General features: G+C 43.4%; 1 protein-coding gene across 1 annotated transcript in view; it reads left to right on the top strand.

The window, feature by feature from the left end:
* STK39 (serine/threonine kinase 39) overlaps positions 1 to 21942 on the top strand; it is a 1578058-nt gene that overhangs the window by 1258923 nt on the left and 297193 nt on the right. The window contains exon 15 of the mRNA XM_078681624.1: positions 2585 to 2653. Coding sequence (XP_078537750.1) covers positions 2585 to 2653 — 69 coding nt within the window. The remainder of the gene's footprint in view (positions 1 to 2584; positions 2654 to 21942) is intronic.

Genomic DNA, 21942 nt, shown 5'->3' on the forward strand with positions numbered 1-21942 from the left:
AATGCTTGATTTCAACTCCAGGGGAGCGCTGTTGTTTTCAACTGCAGCCCAGAGCTGCAATCCCCTTTCTTGAGGGATTCCCCGGCGTGGGGATCCCCCCTTTTGTTGATTTTCGGCACGGGTGCCACCCTATTCCTTTGCTGTACTTTTTGGAACTTTGGCGGGTGCCTACTCCACGTACTTATACTTTTTTTTAATCCCTAGCGGGTGCCCACCCCGCCTGGGACTCGTGCATTTTAACGGGTGCCTACCCGGTGTTGTAGGCAGCCTGCCCGGAGTACAGTGAGGGCCGCCATGCTGCCTGCGGCGACCCGGAAGTGCTCCGGCGATGACAGGAAGCGGACGGGAGCCCACCCCGTGCTCCTGTGACGAGGAGAAGAGCCGGCATCTCTATATGGGGCTCCCGCATTGGTGAAGGAGAGCCCCACGCTGCCACACAACAGCCGTTGCAGCCGCGAGACCGGGCTGCGAGAGGAGATCCCCGCTGCAGGAAGCCGGTGAGTGAAAGCCGACTGGCGGAGAAGGTGCAAGGTCGCGCACCCCGCCGGTGCCTCTACCCGAGCAGCCCCGCTCTACAGAGGGCTGCTCCGACGTTTGGCTCTGTTGGTGCTTCGAGCGGCCCCACTTGGCAGAGGGCCGCTCCAACGGTGGGCATTGTTGTTTTTAGAGCCTGAGGGCTCCGAGAAAGCCCCAATTATTTCTAGAGCCTAGAGGGCTCCCGGGGGCGCATTCTCGATTTAAAGGGCCAGAGGGGCCCGTGAGTTTGCCCCATGTGTTGCCCCATAGTACTTAGGGGCATTTTGGTTATTCAGAGCCCACGAGGCTCCAACGCGCATTGCAGTCATCAGAGCCTGAGAGGCTCCTGGGGGCATTTTGTATCTAGAGCCCACGAGGCTCCAAAGCATTGCACCATTTGCTGAATCAGAGCCTGCAAGGCTCCCACGTTGTTTTGGGGGCACTGTTGTTTATTTTGAGCCCCAGACGAGAGCCAGGGTGCACGCAGGTACCCAGGCTCAGTTCCCCAGCTGCCCAGAACTTAGTGGAAAGCGACATCGTTTAGGCCCTACAAACCCTTGCGCATTCTTCTTTGGCTGCCTGCGCAGCCCAGCCCTGACATTTTGGACAAAGGGCGTGTGAGCCCCTGAGAGGCCAAGTTGGTCTGAGGGTCAGTATCTAATGTTATTCTACCCAAGGTGATGGTATTTGTATTCATGTTGGTAATGACCTGATGCCTAATGTGATTTATGCGTAATGTGCAATGCCTTTATGCTTGTGATACCTCTAAATGTGTTTATATGCTTAGGAGGTTGTTTTGCCTAGTATAGGTATGCTAGTGAGTTCCTGGTTCCCTGTGTGATATATGCCTGAGGTGGTTAGGATTGCGTAGTGTGTACCTACCTTTTACCAGTGGTTACTGGTTGTGTTCTACAAGTGTTCTTTGGTGCTACAATTATCCTATGTTCTACGTGCTATTTCTACAAAGTGCTAGTTCTACTAAGTGCTATTCCTGACAGTGGTCCACGTGGCCCTGTCCGGTGTATATAATCCCCTGTAAATACTGCCCAGTGGCAGTTGGCACAGTGTAATTATGTGATTATGATCTAATGTGTTTATGGTAATACAAAGGCTATTTTTATATATAAAGAATTGATATAGCACACTTTTGATCACTCTTTTGTTGTTGGATTGTTTTTTATTTTTATATATAACCTTGTGTGGAGTTCTTTTTTGTGGTGTACCTAGTGTGTTGGTGCTGTTTGTGTGTGTTGCGCAAATGCTTTGCACATTGCCTTCGGGATAATCCTGACTGCTCGTGCCGAGCTACCAAGGGGGTAAGCAGGGGTTATCTAGGCGTTTGACTCCCTTGCCCTGACTAGAGTGGTAGTTTCTACCTGGCTTTGGTGCAAGCCTTAGCCAACCAGAAATTGCGATTTCTAACAAACAGTTTTTCAAACTTTTTTTTAAAGTAATTTTTGCTATCTATGCAAGCTAATTTCAATATCCACAATAATTATTCTGGACAGTATTAAAAGACAAATGCAATGGCAGGCAGTTTAGAGTTAAACCTGCTTCAGTCAACAGGTGACCACCTCCCTCCAGGCGATTACAGACACTTTATGCATTCTCGGTGGTTTAGTCTTGTTTTCTTACTACCGAAAATAAATCACCAACAAGCAAATATTTGTAGGTAAAAATCTCAGAACTGGAGACTGTGTACATAATGACTTGAAGTGAGTCTTTTCTTTTTAGCGGTATTGCACATAATGGTGCTGATGTGTGCCCTCCACTGCTCCTAGAGATTGAAAAAATGTAACTTGGGTGCTGGAAACTGCATAGCAATGCCTGTAATGGCATTAACAAATACTAGATTTGAGCAAGTATGTTAATGAAGTGCCTTGAGCAAGGTTGTGATGATATTTTATCCCGTCCGCGTTTCTTTTAATTTACTGACTATTTGAATATATTTGTAAGCAGAAGATCATCTGATTACGTAGACTTTGTAGTCTGAGATGTTTAGTGTGCATTTTGTGTATTTCAGTTTATCCTTTTGTCCCTAAACAATGTTACTTTCATGTTTAAACAGACACAGCTGATGGGGTTTCTCAAGAGTTGTTTTCCGCAGGTCTTGTCGATGGTCATGATGTAGTAATAGGTAAGCTTTGAATAGAATTTAAAATGTTGTTGATGTTGTTCATCCTACACGAAACTTAAAAATGACAATTATTATGACCACAAAATAATGTATTCCTTCATGCTCAATATTGTTGCTTAATAAAGTAGTTTTAACAGGAACGGCAACATCATTTGTATTTTATCCTATGTTCTCTCTTGATAATTGACACTCTTTTAGAACTGGTGAACCAGGTTTGAATCTTGGCCTTGGCTCAGCATCCTGTGATTTCTTGCAATTCACTTAATTTCTCCAATGCACAAAACTCAAACAAAAAATGGGTAATTGTGTCTCATTCTGTTGTAATCCTTGGACCAAATTTGCACTACATAAAACTGTGAGAGAGATCAAATAGACAACAGTAAGAATCCAATGTACAGGATTCAGAGACCTAGTTTGTATGATGGTCACTGATCAAATTTTTCAGTACAGACCAAAAAAGAAAGAAACATTTCTTTCTAGTGTCCCCTCACTCACTGGGGTTTCCCCACGGTGACATGCTTCATCATTGGGGCCATCCCAGTTCTCTACGAAAAGGGGCGTGCTGCGACTAGCGAACTACGCAGGAGCACTTATTGTGAAAGACTATGTGGGATGTGAAGTGAGATAGTGGCAGAGTGCGTGTGAGTGATTATTAAAAATACCGTGCTAGTGGGCCTCAACAGATTTATTTAGCTCCTAAATATGCGGTCCGGAGGGGAACGAGTAGGTAACACCGTGCAGTTTCACCAGTAAGGAACAATGTTTCCATGAGGTGATCCTGCCCCCCACCAAAGACCCTGAAGTGCTAATAGGCAACACTATAAATAACGAAAAAGTACAATCGTATGTATAACGCGCATGTTTTATAGTTAACAGCGTCTAATGTTTTTCAACAAATTTTATACACCTCATTAGAGACTCATAGGAGTGGTAAATACAGGGCTGGTCCCTGTATGGTCCTGACGAAAAGCCTGGGGAGCTTGAAACATGTTGACCACACACTGATTTAACCCTGACTAAAGGTTAAATAGCAGTGTCACCCCTTTTAATATGCCAACCTAGGAGCTAAATAAATCTGTTGAGGCCCACTAGCACGGTATTTTTAATAATCACTCACACGCACTCTGCCACTATCTCACTTCACATCACACATAGTCTTTCACAATAAGTGCTCCTGCGTAGTTCGCTAGTCGCAGCACGCCCCTTTTCGTAGAGAACTGGGATGGCCCCAATGATGAAGCACGTCACCGTGGGGAAACCCCGGTGAGTGAGGGGACACTAGAAAGAAATGTTTCTTTCTTTTTTGGTCTGTACTGAAAAATTTTATCAGTGACCATCATACAAACTAGGTCTCTGAATCCTGTACATTGGATTCTTACTGTTTTCCTTTACGTTGACTTGGAGGCCGACCTAGTTTAGTTTATTCTCCTTCTCCCTCTACCCTTCTACTTTTAGAGAGACCAAATATACAGTCCATTCTGACCAGACAGTTGTTTGAGAGAAAGATTTCAGAGATATCATGTCTCCTATAATGTGTGCTCCTGAGAAGGATCAAACTAGCTATAACAAATGAAGGCAAATAACCGTTTCCCACACAGGAAGAGTCAGTCAATATTATCATAGGAACCACTACCTTAATCACTTTGAAATTGGTCAGGTAGGAAAGGAAATTGCCTTCAAAGCGATCTCCTAACGAATGGCTGCAAGTAAGCAGGTCTCTTCCATGCATCTGTCTGTCTTGTTACTCTTCAGAATAATGGGGTGACACCCAGTAAATGTCCTAAGTGGCAAATGGAAGCTGCTATATTCAAGTTCAAGTTCATTGACAGATCGAACATCATGTTTCATCGTCCAAATGATTTTCAATACATACCAAAAATGAATAAAGCAAATTTCATTACAATTAAAGCAAGTTAAAAGTAGCCCCACAAAAGTAAAAAACAATAAAACAGTGGCTAGAATCCTTTAACTGGCAAATCACTGCAAATGCTCATCAGAATACAATTTGCAGAAACCATTTTATACCATTACAAAATGCACATTAAAAAAGCTCTTAGACAGAATTAATTGTAGTTAATCGAGCAACTACTTTAAATCGAATTGACCATGCAGGCAAGAGACATATAGATACTGCGGTCACTACCATGCTGGTGGAATCACTTGTACAAATTCTGAAAGCATAAGTGCGATGTGACATCCCTAACAGACGGCACAAAAGAACAATCCACATGGCCCTAGGTCTAGTATAATATAGAATAATATGGGCAAAAAAGAGAAAATGCTCTACAGTCTCATCAAATAGCATACATACCTGGGACAAAGTGAATGTCCAACACAAAAGGAACTAAGGAGCGGCAGAGGGACTAAAGAAGTACCAAGAGCGCCCTCCACTCAAAGAGCCAATACCAACAATAAAGCCCTTGATACTTGTCACACCCACCAAAAATGATATACAAGTGTATGTAGGACAGCACCCTCAAGCAAGTATCATTTACAGGGTGTAGTCAAGCTCCAGGAACAATTCAGAGTCAGACCCTGTGCGCAGGTGTAAAACTTTTTCCGAGCCTGGTGCAAAGGGACCTACAAATCAAGAATTCATAAAAATGTGCATAGGAAGTGCCTCAGCCTTGGGCACACTCTTATGTTGTAAAAAGAGCCTTTTTCAACTGCCTGTAGCACTAGGTGATTTATTCTGGGCATTAGCTCTCTCCCAGTTTCTTGTTTTAACAACATTAGCTGCAGTAAGCTTAATGGAGGAAGGCTTGTCCCAGAATATACCCAAACCTAGATCAGAAAGTGATTTCTTAACATAGGCTAGCTACTTGATCTTATTACTGCTGTGTTTTATTTATTTGTTTATAAAGTTTTATATAGCGCGAACAAGATCCCGAGAGATATCAGAGCGTTTTACAGTAGTATGAAAGAGATGACATAAATGAGGTATCAACATCAACAGGGAAAAGGAAATTAATACATACCGTAAACTGTTGAATTCAAACAACAACAAAAAAAATGACGAGTAGAGAGGAGCCATAACAAATGGAGGTAGTCCTGGTGACAGCAAATAAAATCAACCAGTCAAGTGAGCCTAGCCAATTAAGGTAGGAATTTGCTCATCAAAAAACTCTTAGCTTCCATTTTGAACTCCATCAACTAGGAGAGTCTTCATACTTCCGGTGAGAGAGAGTTACATATCTTTGGGGCAGCACCTGAGAAGGCGCAGTGACAAGTTCTCTTTTTGCTAAGGATGATAGGTTTCAGAAGGAAAGTTGAGGCGCTTCTTGAAGCTCTCTCGCCACAGGATAGTTCAAGTTTTTGCGCCAGGTACCTGGGAGTCTTGAAGTGGATGGCTTTGTGCACCAGAACTGCAATCTTTAACTGAATTTGTGCTTCAAAGGGTAGCCAATTGAGAGATTTTAAAACTGGGGATATGTGCTTGTTTCGTTTGGCACCTGTAACCAGTCTAGCCACAGTGTTCACAGAAGCCCTAGTGGAGCAAGGGTGTATTTGGGGAGGCCACAGAGGGTAGCACTGCCATAGTTTAGCCTCAGCAAGACAAGTTCTTGGACCACATGCTTGAAGTCACTTTGTGGAAGGAAAGGTTTGATATTTCTGGGAGTCCTCATCAAGTGGTTTGCTCCCTTACATACATTGCTGATATGAATATTCATATTCAGGTGCTTGTCCAAGGTAACTCCGAGGGATTTGGCTGAGTCTATGATGATGGGCGTGCAGTTGAAGGCAGTGAGGTGAGTCAGCCAGAGATCTAGCTTGGGGAGGTGGTTCGGAGGGGAGATGAGCAGGAACTCCGTTTTGGAGGTGTTGAGCAGGAGATGGTTCTCGGTTAACCAATTTTGAGTAGAAGTTAGTATGGTGTTGAGTGAGATGATGTTATCCGGGGATGAAATTTTCAAGTATAGTTGTGTGTCATCGGTGTACATGTGGAAGAGAATATTTGTGGAGTTTAGTGCGTTAGCAAGAGGTTCCAAGAAGAGGTTGAATAGGATAGGAGAAAGGGCAGACCCTTGAGGGACCCCCATGAGAACTAGAGAGGGCTGGGAGAGAAAGTGGTTAGCCTTGACTCTTTGTGTTCTGTGATGAAGGAAGGATGAGAACCATTGTAGCACCAGATCGAAGAAACCCATTCTGTTTTGCAGGATGGATAGGAGATTGACATGATTAACCGTGTCGAAAGCTGAGGACAGGTCAAGAAGGATAAGTAGACAGGATTCATTTTGGTCGAGCATTTTCAGAATGTCATCCATAACGTGTGAGAGGGCTGATTCGGTACTGTGCCCCTTCTGAAAACCAGATTGGTTCTGGTCTAGAAGTTGATAGTTCTCTATGTGAGCACATAGTTGGAATTGTACACATTTTTCTAGGAGTTTCGCTAGGGTGGGGATGTTGGAGATGGGACGGAAATTATTGAGATTGGATTTGTCAGCGCTGTTTTTTTTTTTTAAATAGGTGATACCTGAGCTGCTTTTAGGCAGTCAGGGATCATGCCTTGAGATAAGAAAGCTCTTACAATCCTAGTCCAGGTGGGGATGAGAGCACCCTTGATCTCTTTGAAGATGGCCAGAGGCAGTGGGTCACCAAAGTGGTTGGACGGGTTGATAGACTGAAGAATTTTGTAAATGTCTTTTTCACTAAATTGGGTAAAGGAGCCCCAAGACGCATTGTTTTTGGAGTTCAAGAAGGTCGGGTGCTGTGGCAATAGAGGAGGGTAATAGGGCCTTCTTGGAGGCGAGGTCAGTGGAGATGAGTCGAGATTTCTCTGTGAAGAAGGCATCAAGTTCATCGTAAGAGGGAGGTTTGCCACCCGGGTCTGAGAGGTTTGGACCAATACCTGATTGCTGTTTGACCAATTCGAAAAGTTTCTTGGAGCGATTTGCCGCTTGGTCTAGTTGTACTCTGAAATAGTCCGCCTTGGCTTTCTTGATCTGCTTGTTGTAGATGCTCCTGATATCTCTAAGGAGTTTTAGTTGGTTCGATGAGGGATTTGATCACCAGGAGTTTTCGGCTGCCCTAAGGTTGTAGCGTTTAGTGTTTAAGTTATCATTATACCACGGTTTGGATATTTTTGAACAGGCATTTTTAAGTTGGAGTGGAGCAATGTCATCCATGATGTTGGCTATGGTCACATTGTAAGCATCAGGGATTGTTTGCACCTCAACCAAGTCAGCTTGGGAGGAGATGACGGATTTAAAGTGGGCAGCAAGATCATTGTGGTTTATTGATCTGAGGTCCCTTTGTCATATCTTTGATTTCAGAGGTTGAGCCTTCTTCAACACCACCTCCCTGTTAATATAAAAGAGGATGCTGTGGTGGTCGGACCAGTCACACAGTGTTATGGAATCTAAGGTGATGGTTTGTTCCTTGGATATGATGACGTCTAGGGTTTCTCATTTAGTATGAGTTTGTTGGTCACAGTGTTGAGTCAATTCTAGATCATAAAGAAATGATTTAAGGCAAGAGACCATGGGGTCATTTGGGTTAGACCAGCGCAAGTTAAAGTCACCAAGGAAGATTTGTGGCACAGCTAATTCAACATTGCTGGAGATGATTTCCATGAGTTGCTCAATGAAATGGTGATTGTCTCTCGGGGGGTCGTAAAAGGTGTGTAGTTTGCAGATTGGTAGGTTCTCACTTGAGATGCTAAGGAAAAGGTACTCACAGGAAGAAGGGGAAGAGGACTCCAAGTGAGAGATCGAGAGCGTATTCCTAAAGATACAGGCTAAGCCCCCATCCAACTTCAATGTTCTGTCAAACCTGATTATATCATGAGTGGGGGGTACTAGGAGGTCTTAGATAGGAGTGGAAGCGGGATTAAGCCAAGTTTCAGTGAGGATGATAATATCTAAATCATTGTGTTGGATGAGGTCAAAGATATCTGAGGCGTGTTTACTGGCTGATCTGCAATTTAGCAGAACACATTTGAGACGTAGAGGATTAGGGGGGGAAGGAGTCTGGGTGATATTCAACCTGATGAGGTTGGCAGTATTGCTGCATCTCAGGTTGCGAGGAGGTTCTCTGTAGGGTTGGGAAGGATAGAATGAATTTGACTTGTCGAGGTTGTGTTCATTTTAGACCAGGTAGTGCTTAAGTTGAGACTGTCAAGGGGATCAGTGGAAGCCGGGTGGGTCTCACTACTTTTGGGGCGGGGTGGGGAGATTAAAGAAGGAGTAGATTTCGAGATGGGGCTGGGAGGGAAGATAGGAGAGGGAATAGAATTCAAAAAAGAAAGGGCTAGCGACTGATCACTGTGCTCTCTATCACAAGTACCGGCTCTGGGCCAGTTTGTAGAGGTGAGGAGAGAGCTGATTACGGAGAAGAGATCATTTGAGAGTGCTTTCAGGTCATATAGCTCCGAAGTGATATCATCTAGGCGCGCCGCCAGGTCTTAGTGTTGTGCGAGGGGTGTAAGGTGTGAAGGGGAGACTACAAGTGACGGGGGCAGTCGGGGAAGGCATGAGAGGTCCGCGATGGTGGTGGGTAATTCATGAGGAGGAAGATGGGCAGTAAGTATTAGAGGATCTAGTAATGGAGAGGAAGGAACCTTAGCCCGGGGGGAAAGGTCAATGAGCTGAGGGTTGGTTGGAATAGGGGCCAAGGAGGAACATTGCCAAGATTCGATCGCGAGGAGATTGAACCCAAATGAACGTCAGCTGTCTGGCTTGGAGTTCTCATAGGTTGACATAGACCAACCGGGGATAAGGCAAATCTGGGGTCATCTGTCAGGGAGGGGTTTGGGGAGAGTGGAGAACTCATAACTGTTAAGGGGGGTGTAGTGGATAAACGCAGCGAAGAGGTAGCAGTTGGGTGGGGGTCAGTGGGGCTGCCATAGAACGCAATCCTTAGATTGGGGTACACAGTGGCCATCTTAGCTAGGTTGTCATTAGAGGCTTGTATTAAGAGGATACCATTATTGTAGAGGGTGATAGTGGTGGAGGCTTTGAGGAAGGGCGAGGGAGAAGTTGTTAGTTTGAGACCATGTGGGGTATTCCTGCCTCCAGTAATTCGCTTAATGGAGTAGAGCACTGTTCGCCAGCAGGCCCACTTTCTGCTATAAAAGATGAGGTCTGTAACCCGAGTACACTTGTTGGTGCAGAAGTAGGGATCGGATATCAGAGTTTCTGGACTGGCTTTGAGTATACGATGTTTATGTTTTTTGGCTGCATTTTTGGAGAGGTTGGTTTGGTAATTGATGATGAAGGCGTTGAGGCCATTGGGCTCAGGACTTATCTCCATTGCGTGGAGTTAAGAATATAAGTAAGGCCCTAGTTATAGTTCCTCAACAGCCCATACGCGGACCCGATAAAGTAATGGCTTTAATGAAGTCACTGCAATAACAGGTTTAAGATCAAGGCCCCAATCTAGGGGGAACTTCCCACGCCTGTATAAGCTCCTATAAAATTATTCTCATTGGTCCCCTAGGAACCAATAGGACAGTGTCTCCATAACTCTGCACCATACATAGCTGCACTCCTATGTTGGGCTTTATTAATATCCCTAGCTAGAATAATTGGATACCAGGATGCTTTTTTGCAAGTCTATCAATGGCTGTAGCTCTATGGGTTAAGAAGAGTGAACTTTTTGAAATCTGCAAGTCCCATGATCCTGAGTCAGCAAAAAAGGATCCCCAGGTAATCAAACTTCTTAACTCTTTCTAACACTTCTTGCTCCAGGTTAATGGTTCCCATCACCCTTTTCCTCTTGCCGTAAGTTGTCTGCTTGTTTTTTAGTCCATTGATTTCAAGGCCATGCAACAAACAAAATGGTTTAAATCTGCCTGCAATGGTTTGCAAATCTGCCCTAGTTTTAGCAAGCAGAAAGCTATTGTCTGCAAAGAAGAGGGCTGGAATTTACACCCACCTAGCATAGGGGTATCATTGGCACAATTACTCAGGGAGTGGACACAGTTATTAAGTTATTAATATACAAAAGGAAAAGAGCGGGGTCCATCAATCATCAGCTCACTGATCACCTGGAAGGAAATAACCTACTTAAGGCCTCCCAGTCCCGCTTCCGCTCCAACCACATCATAGAGAACACTCTAATAGCCGCAACTAACAACATCAGATCAATCCTCGACCATGGCGAGACAGCAGCCCTGATTCTCCTTGACCTCTCAGTGTTTTTCAACAATGTATCTCACCACAGCCTAATTACCAGACTCAAACATACCGGCATCAAAGGAAACACCCTCAAGTGGATCATCTCCTTCCTCACAGGATGCACAAAGAAAATCTGTCTCACCCTTCATCTCTTAACCCAAGCACATCATTTGCAGCTTCCCCCAAGGATCCACCCTTAGCCCCATCCTCTTTAACATCTACATGATGCCATTGCCCAACATCATGCACACCCACGGACTAAACATCATCTCATACGCTGACAACCCCCAACTAGGTAATGATTAAACTTTTATATCTAATGATGCAGTGGGTAGTGTTGCTACCGAACAGGTCAACATAGTATTCACCCAAATAAGCAACCCACCCAAAGGGCATCCTACAGGGGACCTAGTTGCAGGGACACAAAAGCTCTTAAAGCCACTTCTAAAAATGCTGTCAATCACTTATGTTTTTCTGGAAAAGGCTAATCCCATATGAGTTCATCAATTGACTTCATTCTGGATCTTCTAATTTCAAGTTTATCCCAGAAATGTTCCAGGTAATAATAGCTAACATGTTTGGTGACAAGGACAATGAAAAAGAACGATTAGGCAGAATAGCTATATACCGCTGGGCAGGTGACAGTAAGCAAACCCGGAATACAGTGTGAGTTGAAGTGGAAGTCTGCTATTTATATTCCCACGGATAATGATCACATGGGTAGGAATGTAAGGAGTCAAAAAAAGCTTTTAGGAAATCTCTTATTTGCAGGGAAAATGGCAGAACCATCCCCCAAATCCTAAAATTAGTACACACAACAAATGTAAGCATTTTGCACTATACGTTATTTAATATGCTCTAATCTACTGCATATTATTTGAGTAATAATGATTGTGGAGATTATGAATAGCCCAGAAAATGATATATACAAAATGTCAGAGGCTAAATATGCCTCATATTTCATCAAACATCTTATATCAATTAATTCAATCCTCTACCTAAGTTATATCTTGCTGTTTAACAGCTTAGTTATATTAGTTTCATTTATGCTGCGTCATGTGACGCATACCTTTTTTCCATTAGGCCTGAAGTTGGAACTCCATATTTCAGTAAGTAAGTAAAGATTTTATAGTGCACGTGATGCTGAGGCATCTTGGCGCTAGCGTCTCAAAAGAAAAGTAAAAGCTATATAGAATATACTTACTAAGAGAGGAAGTGTATCCAATTCAGTTGGGATCTCAAACAGTAGGGCAAAGTGTTCCAAAGCTTGCATGCCAAAGCAAGAAACTTCTTCCTCCCCAACTAGCTTTGTGAATTCTTGGAAAGGCCACTAATTTAGCTGCACCAGATCTAAGATTGCGATTAGGGACAAGCCACACAAAGATCTTTAGAAAATAGAGAGGGCCCGTGTTGTGATGTGCTTTGTAAACCAAACACAAAGCTTTACATTTGGCCCTCTCACAAATAGGAAGCCAGTGAAAGTCAGAAATACTCTGTGAAATGGAGCTGAATTTGGGAATTTTCAGAAGCAGATGAGCTGCCGCATTTTGCGTGTATTGAAGCTTCAATTGCAAGCAGTTTTAATTTCCTAAATAGAATGCATTTTAATCATCAATATTAGAAAGAATGAGGGCAACTATGTCAATTTTTTGAACATCTAAAAGGATAAACGGAAAAACTTTTTTCTGAACCCTAAATAGGTAGAAGCAGGAAGATGTGAAATTATTTATTTGCTCGGAAAAACAGAATAAGATAGATAACCCCCAGATTTTTTACTTTCTGAGCTGATGATGGAAGAGGGACAAGATTAGAGAGCCACTATGAGGTGTTCCAGAATGAGATATTATTTCCAAAGCAGAGCAGCTCAGTTTTCTCAAACTTCAATTTGAGACAGTTTTTTGGAGATTTCAGCATCCTTCTACCTACCAGTGTAACCCACCCCTACCACCAGCATTTTATATACCTTTCCTTTACATGGTGCTCTATCGTGCAAGAAGGGTCTGTTTGTGGTAAGTTTATCTTTTTCTACATACAACAGTGAACAATAGTTCTGTTCAGGTTATCAAGTACCTTATATACACAGAAGCCTATTGCTATGGCATCTCATCTCCTTTATTCAAAATAGAACGTACAAGGTTAGTTTTTCCAGTAGCCGCATTTTAACTTCTGTGGTTATTAAAGTGCTTCAGAGAACGGAAAATTCCATTCACCATTTATAGGTCTCGCTGAGTCCGCACGCTACTTTGCCGGCCACCAGCTTGCTATAACGCGCACATGCGACGTGCTCAGCCCTTTTTCTGGTTGCGCGCGCGTGGGCGAACAACTCGCGTCACCACCGCACTTAACTTTCACTTTTTCGTGCTGTTGCGTCCGCATGCACATCACTTTACACTTTGTAGTAGACCTTTCTCTAAGTCACTACCTCTAAACTTAATATTGACAGATGCTGCATCAGTGTGCCCTTGATTTCTGTGTCCTTCACAAGGGCTTTGATTTCATCCTTGGTCTGCGGCTGCGACCGGTTGTGTCCTGGCTGCTCTCAGTCAGCTGGCAGCCATTTCCAACCTGCATGCTCATTTGTTGTGATGTGACACCCAGCTCACTGCCACTTTCTCAGTGATGTCACTCCCAGTCTCCGGGACCCTTGTTGTGATGTAACAGCTGGCAACCACTTGTGCCTTTAATTTCAGTTTCTATAACCATGATCCAACTGATGGAGTTAACTTTTCTAAACTATGCGCACCCCTTACAGCCTTTCAGGCACAGTAATGTGATATGGTTTCTTTTTAATAAACAGCACCGAATTTTACATGTTTATACCTCGTCCAAGCTTGTTTTTATCAAAAGGAGTACATTTTATGTTCTGTGTCTGAAAGGCTCAAAGGGCTGGCATACTGTCAGTAGATGGTATCCTCGATCGACTGGATCTTTTTATCTGCTGGAAGTGTAAAGGGGAGATAACCAATACATCCACTGCCATCAATATGAGCTAATCAATTTAGATTTGGAAAGGATCACTGACTCAGACTTACAATTTTAGGGGTTTTATTACAAAGCCAAAAATAACTGAACATACAAACACCTCATGACGAGGTTGAAAAAATAAGTGGGCACTAATACAAAATTAATTCTACGAATCAACCTAATTCGGTGTAATGTGAAAAGAATAAGCAACTCTAAGAATATTAAACAAGCAACAACTGCTCCAGTATCCAAATTAGTCTTCATCAGTTACAGAAAGGAAAATTAGTCAGTTAATTCTGTCCCTACACTAACACTAAGGTGACATCTTTACTTAGTTAGCATTTCCCAGGCCAGATAAAAAAAAAAGGTGTCAGCTTGTGAATACTTTCTTAGACGTACACTCACGTTGCATGGGTCAGAAGCCAAAGCTAAGCCTTCATTCCAAGAATCAATCCCTTCATTACCTTCCAAACTGCTCTCTGCTCTCATCTCCCCTCTGCTCTCATCTGCCTTCCCTCCCTCGGGGCACTGTCCCTAATACAAAATGATCAACTCAAAACACACGCCCCAAAACACCTCCTTTGGCTGATCCTCTTGCAGGTAATTTTCCAGAACATTGCACTTTGTCCAAGAACGGTTGAGTTGTCCTTGAGTGCCAGGCTTCTTCAGCAGACTCCTAATTATCAGCATTCCATGAAACGCTGTAACAGGTCTCCACCATACCTTACTCCTAAAACAAAGAGCATCAATCTAGCTAACAATGAAAATGTCCTTGCACCTACAACAGAAATATTGTGAACAAATTAACCTTGCACGCACAAACCTGCTGACTGCCTTCAACTGAGAGCCTTCCCAAGGAAAATAAATGTCAGGCCCACTCGATTTAGCTAACATAAGAAATCACGAACAGGCCTTTCCATTGCAAAATGTGAATACTCATCAGGCCTTTACACGCCAAAGAATAAACACATTAATAAACATTACATCTATAAGCATTACATTACTTCATCTTTAAGGCACATTTAGGTGTCTCTTCATGTGCAGACTTTTATGTTGCACGTTTAAATCTAATGCATTACATTACACATGAACTAAAACATTAAGCACTTATAATAGGCCGTTACATTTAAATGCCATTTTACCGTTTCAACTAAGACGAACTAATTTTCCAAAATTACACATACAATTTCATTATTACGTTCACATTTTCTAATGCTTATACTTAGTTTAACGAAGGATTATATGCGGGTGCCGACTATCTGTAATTATGATGCACCCCTACAATTTTCAGAATATCATGACGCTCTATCACCAGCTTATATAGATAAGCAACAAAGTACTACAACAGATGTCTCAATCCAAAGGGCTCAAGTGTCTCGACCTATATAACTAATTTTTCTAAATTGCTAGCTTAATCTATAAATTCTATTCCATTCACCACAAAGTTCATGGTCCTACTTAATGCTAATGACGTTAATAACCATTGCAAATTTAATAGTCAACTAAACTGTGTCACCCCGATAATACATGCTTCTCCCATGTATTATGTGAAGTCCAATAGAACTTACTACGAGTCATAAAATGTGCGTCAGTTTACTGCCTCCCTTGCGTGCCGGTTTGATAGTTACTTCAACAGGGGGAGGTGCCACTGTTGCATAGAACAAAGCAGGCTATAATATGGAGTCTCTAAGATTATTGGGAGACACTAGAAATTATATTAAAACTAACAAAGATCCTACTCTGGAGATCCAAAAGGAGATCAAAAAGGAAATTAGCATGGGTCGCAAGAAGGGTTCGATCACAGAAAGTGGGGCATTTTTTTCTTTTTAACTCAGACCAACCCATCGAATCTGTATGTACAGGAACCAATCACAACAGATCATATTAGTGGCTAGCACAACACCTTCACTCAAAAAATGTAAAAATACAAATGCATCCATTGAACCTCTTTCACTCTTCTTGTAGTGCCAATATTACACAGTTACTGTTACCACCAAGAGCTAGCCAACAGCATTGTACTCCTTTCTGTTTTGGTAACTCAACAATCATTACTTTAAAAACTGTTAAACTATTACCTAAACACATTCTAATAGTCATGTTCCATGACTGGTAAGACAACTTTTTCTAGATTTATCTGTATTAGGTATTTTGTAGTTGTGCTCAAGTGGGCATGGCTGCTGAGGCACCACCCTTTTCTGTTGCAGTCAGCAATAGAGGCTGCTGATGCTGACGTTTGTGCCTAGTCGTTGAGGGCGTTCCGGTGGTCTTGATGCTAGAAGTTATACTACTAGTGGTCTTGATACCAGCAAGGGTATAACCAAAGATGGAAAAATCAGTGCCACTGGTGGTGTTCCCTCTGACCTGGGAAATGTCACTATCTTGCCTATAATACTGATAACTTCTTTGCAGGTCACAATCCCCTTTATCAGCATGATTAACATTAGGGCCCTACAAGTGAGTGGCCTAAGCGTCCATGTCACAGGTTGTGATCCCCGGAGCTCCTGACCCATCGTAGCTCTCGGAGCCTCTTTATTCTGACACCCCTAGACTTTGGAGCCTCATTATTCAGACACCCCTAGACTTTAGACCTGCTTGAAGATAGAGCACACCTTAGAGCTCCTCGGGGCATTATAAGGGACTGGTTTAGCCCCCATCGGTGATGTGAGGAAAGTAAAAGCAGCTGTGGCCACCGCTTTGCAGCTTACGAGAAGATGGCCCCCGTCTGGAGGCTGGGCGTGGCCTATGAGAGGCGTGAGGCGACAAGGTGATCTCTTCTATATTATAGCCGAGGACCAACATGTGCAGTGGCCGGGGAGACCTGGTCTGTCTCCCCAACTTCCCATCGCCTTTCCTCCCACCACCCCCTCGCAACTCCCCCTGACTGTGGCAGCGCTCATTGGAGAGAGCAGCACAGAAGATTGCGGAGCCGGCCGGGCTCCGAGGACAGCTACGCAGGGCTTAGTGGCTAGATCATGGTCTGGAAGGTACCTCATCACAGGGCTTATAACTATTAAAGGGAGTAGGGGTTCCCTCATAAACTCCCACGACCAGGGGCCACTTAGTGAAAAAAATGAGGAATACACCCCCGTGTGGCATACCAGGAAAGAATAGGTGATTAAAGAAGGAAGACACCTGACTACCGCCTGGGTGCGATTTAATGGCGGAGGAGGGCGCCTACTGATAGCTTGTGCCACAGGGTAAGACAATTTGACCTGGGGGCTCACCTTTCTGCTGCTTGGTGGAGCCCCTGGGACAGAGACCACCAGAGGGAATGGTGCAGGTCCGAGAGCTGCAGTGAAGTTGAAGACCTAGCGGTGTCTTTGCAGTGTGGCCCAGGAGAATGTGAGAGACGGCCCTGGGGGAATCGGCTAGTGAAGCACAACATACCTTGTATATGGCAGGGTGAGGCTATATCCATTATCGACGGAGGGACAATGCTGGGGGAAACTAGCACAAACAGACAGCTGAGACTTATATAGAAGGAGGGATCCCTGAGGGATTATCATCATAGACGGATAACCCCCATGCAGAGACACTGTGTTATCGGGGGCCTCCCCGGGGGTGATTTCTCTGTTTCACACCGCACCTCAGTAGTGCAGGACCTGTGGAAGGTGAGACTTTGGGAGCATACCTGGGACTTGGGCGGTGTGCTTGCTCCCCTTTGCAGTGAAGTGCTAACCTGTCTGGAAGTGGGGGACCACCTACTGTCGACGCTGTCCGACCTTTTCCTTTCCAACTTGGATCATGATGCTGAGGACATGTGGGGTAGTAAAGGTCGCACAGTTTTGGGGTGTATGGACATATGTTTTCCTTACCCTCCTGATGGAGATGGCCGTAAGCAGACACAGATGCCCGGCATGGAATGCAACTAAAAGTGATGGTGAATTGGGGACAGTGACAGACAATCAACACTGTAATGTTGGCTCAGAACACTGTGAAAATTGTACTGCCTTAGGTGGTGTCTGAGGCAGCTTGGAACTTGTGTAGTGCCCCATCGACTGCATATATTCATGCAGGATATATAAAAGACTGGATTCGGTGACACACTGGACATGGTTTGCCAAAGTAGCTAAAGGGGGTTCCCACAGACATGGGTATGGGTGTCACTGAGACAGCTATGTCTGCAAAGGGTGAGGACAGGGTCTTCCTCGCCATTCACCCAGCGACTATCCTGCAAGCTATCAAAGATACAAAGCCATCCCTGGAAACTCGAATAGCCTTAGTGGTGGGTGAGTTGAACTCCTGAGACTGGACCACAGGAAATTGATGGATCTAGTTAAGGAGTCAGAAGATCAATTGAATGCTGCCCCACCATAGGTCATGAATCTAACCCAGAAATCATTGGCCATGGAGAGGGAGGTGAAGCAACTGGCCAGTAGGCTGGAGGATCGGGAGGGCAGGTTCCACCACCATAATGTCAGAATTGTAGGTGTGCCCGAGAAATTGGAGGGCCGAACATTGAACTTTTTGTGGAGTAATGATAAGATAAAGCAGTTCTTCAGGACACTCTCTCCCACTTCTTGCTGGAACAGGCACACATGGTTCCCTTTGTCCCACCATGGCCTGGGGGAAAGCCGCGTCCAATCATTGCAAGATTGATTAATTTTAGAGACAGGGATGTTATCCACCAGGCAGCAAGGAAACACCGCCCTTGGAAGATAGATGGGAACGAGTTGTGCCTGTATGCAGACCACACCCATTTAGTCCACCACCAGTGTGGAGCGTATGTACCAGTAAAGATGGTGCTGCGTCAACTGGATCTCAATTATGCACTTATTTATCCGGGGAAGCTGTGAATGGATCATGAAGGAAAGGCCCACCTTCTGATGTCGGCATAGGAGACATTTATGTAAGTATGAGCCCTGGGTAACCCGGGGCTGCTAGTTGCACAGCTAATGGGCAGAACGCCTTTGCAGTTTCAACGAAATTTTAACACATGTATTCAAATGCTCAAGTTAACATTTATTTTCTCAAAAAAATAATCTAATATTTTTACTCATAAACAGTATATGTCAAAAATGATTATGTACATTCATGTTATTTCAAACTTTTCATATTCAAAACATGTAGCATTTGAAAATATTATCACATCATATTTTCAATACAGATAAAGTAGTAATAGCGATTCATCAATTAGTGCAATTCAAATTCACAAACAAAAACCCAATGCATTTCGGGTGCATCTAGCTCCCTTCTTCAGGGGATCAAACGTGTCCAAACAGAATTCAAAAATCGGCTTTCAAAGGTCCATAAGTGCCTTAATTCTCTCAGATTGCTGATTCAACAGGATCTAGAATACAACAACATACCGAATTGTAATGAATAATTACATATGTACAAAATATCATATCGCAAAAAAGCTTACTGAAGTGAACACTGAGGGAAAACAACATATAGTCCACACCACCATAATGCACCCGTGCTGTTTAAGTGCAATCCTGGAAATAAGAAAACAGTGAAAGCCAGCCCTTTATACTAAGAAATAAAAGAAGGAATATGTGCATTCTCTAGGGTAAAAAGAAAGTAGAAGAAAGAAGAAAGTTCCCTGTCATGCCATCCTAAAACAACGTGTTAGTGTCAATCGAACCTAGTTAATTACTGTGCTCAACAGTAGACCCTCACTCCAAACAAATGTACTATCAATTCAAAAATTACGTACAGACTTATGAACAACTGCTATGCTCATATTGCGACTCCAACAGAACACTCCCTCTTTGATGCAACACCTGAACGGTAAACAAATACCAATCAAAAACCTCTTCCTCACGAAATCCTATGAACCCTAGTTGCATTCGAACTGTGTAACGAGTCTTACCGCCACTTGTAGATGCGGGTCCACTCGACGTTCAAGGAAAGTCGCCCTGCTGCATTCTATTTAAAGAGAAACTATTGGTGAGTGAGGTGTTACGCGGCTGCCTCGCCTGCTAAAAATCTCATTTCGCCATTCTCGCTCTAACCTGGCGCCTCCAACGTCGGCGTCCTGAATGATTTCTCTTCGCGAGTCCGCCCTGCATGTCACATGGTGCGGAACTCGCCCGTTGTTTACTGCCTAAACAAACACAAAGGAGGGACTACCTCCACCCGACAGGGATACTCCTCATTTGAAATGGCGAACCATAACTTACTGGCTACTACATACTGTAGACGGTTACTGCACTATTTTTTGAACCACGATTCTTATTGTTAAGTTATTTCCTCATTCTTAAATTAATTAAACCGCTGTGGTATAAACTTGTATGTGTAATGAAGAGTGAAAACTCTCACCTAATTTCAAAAAAGTCGCACTGTGCGCAAAAGGTGAATATGAGGGAAACCACTGTGTAAAAAAACGTATATATAGAAATTATTGTGAAATGTGGAGCAAAAGCGTAAAAGCTCAAATTTCATAAGTAGTGAGACGCCTCACTGTTACAGGCTCTTCCATATCATGTGCAACCAAAGATGGAAATTGGAGAAAAGTGAAAAAAGTGAGGGAGGGGAACATAAAATGAATTTAAATTTAAAGACTCAGTGTTCCTTCTTACAATCTAACGTACGTACTATTTAGTTGTTTAAAGAAAACACACTAGTTCATAATGGTCATTTAAACCATTCGGATGAATTGTTCCCAAAAATTTTATCCAATGTGTTTCCCTTCTGGCTAGAAGTGTGTGCAAATCCAATCCTGGGGAGCGCTCTATGCGTTCTAGAACTGTGTACCTTAATTGAGGAATTGTGTGACTTGCTTCTACCCAATGTCTGGCCAGTGGAGAAGTTGTGGTACGGTTCCTGATTCTGCTTTTATGCTCTACCATACGGGTTTTTACTTTACGACTTGTGCGTCCTACGTACACTAATCCGCAGGGACACTTAATCGCGTATACAACTCCTTCTGTGTTGCAGTCTGCATTGTGTCTTAACTTGATGCTCACCCCTGTATGCGGGTGGGGAAATTGATCTCCTGTGATGACGTTACCACATTGTCCGCAGTTATAACATTTCATCATGCCCCTCTCTCTTTGTCGGGTGGTTTTTTTTGGAGGTTTCAAGAATTCCCTTAAATTCTTAGTTCTAGTGTGTGCAAAAAGGGGGCTGCCATGGAAAACTGTTTTAAAATCAGGTTCATTTTCAATCAGTTCCCACCGGTTCCTGATTGCAGTTTTGATTTGTGTTGCTTGTGTAGAATTCTTGAGAACAAATACCTCACGTTGCATGGGAATTTTTTCTTTAGGCGTTAAAAGTTCATCGCGTGTTTTCGTTGAGGTGACCTGTGCAGCTTGACTAAGTATTTTTTCTGGGTAACCCCGCTCTTTATATTGATGTATCTGTTTTGTGATTTCTTCCTGAGTCCGTGAATCGTCTGATGTTATTCTCTTGATTCGCATCATCTGCGAAATCGGAAGATGTTTTTTCAAGCTATATGGGTGAGCACTCGAGAAAAGCAGTGCATTATTCACGTCAGTTGGCTTCCTGTATACAGACGTCGATAAGCCTGTGGGTGTTTTACTCAATTCAATATCCAAAAAATGAATCTTCTCTTTTTCAATGTTGTGTGTGAATTGAATACGGGGGTTACAATCGTTCAGTTTGCAAATACTCTCTTCCAATTCGTCTCTGGTACCTGTCCAAATGACCAGAATGTCATCTATATACCTCAAGAAAACTGCTGCATGTTGTTTCCACATCTCATTAGAAAGTATATATTGTTCCTCGAAATAAGCCATGTAGGTGTTGGCGTACGATGGGGCTCCGGGAAAACCCATTGCTGTTCCGGTACGTTGTATGAAAAAGTTATCCATCCAAACAAAATAGTTATTGTAGAGAGCAAAATGTAGTAGTTCCAGTAAGAATACTGATTTCTCATGATCAATTTCAGAGTTTAATAATCGCCATTCTATTGCCTCCATTCCTTCTTTGTGTGCGATAGAGGTGTAGAGAGCGACTACATCAATTGTGCAGAGCCAGATGTCATTAGCAAAGAGATGTTTTTGGGATTCCAGTTTCAGTAAACAGTCTGTAGTGTCTTTAACGTATGTCTTCCAGGATTGGACCAACGGTTGTAGGTAAAAGTCAAGATAGTATCCAAGAGGTTCGTGGATGGATCCGCACCCTGCTACTATCGGTCGGAAAGGTGGCTGAGTTCTGTGTTTATGCACCTTTGGTAGCATGTACAAAGTCGGAATCTTAGGTGCAGAGTTGAAAAGAAATTTCCTTGTGTTTACATCTATG

Source organism: Lissotriton helveticus, chromosome 3_1 (assembly GCF_964261635.1).
Source record: "Lissotriton helveticus chromosome 3_1, aLisHel1.1, whole genome shotgun sequence".
Taxonomy (NCBI): Eukaryota; Metazoa; Chordata; class Amphibia; order Caudata; family Salamandridae; genus Lissotriton; species Lissotriton helveticus.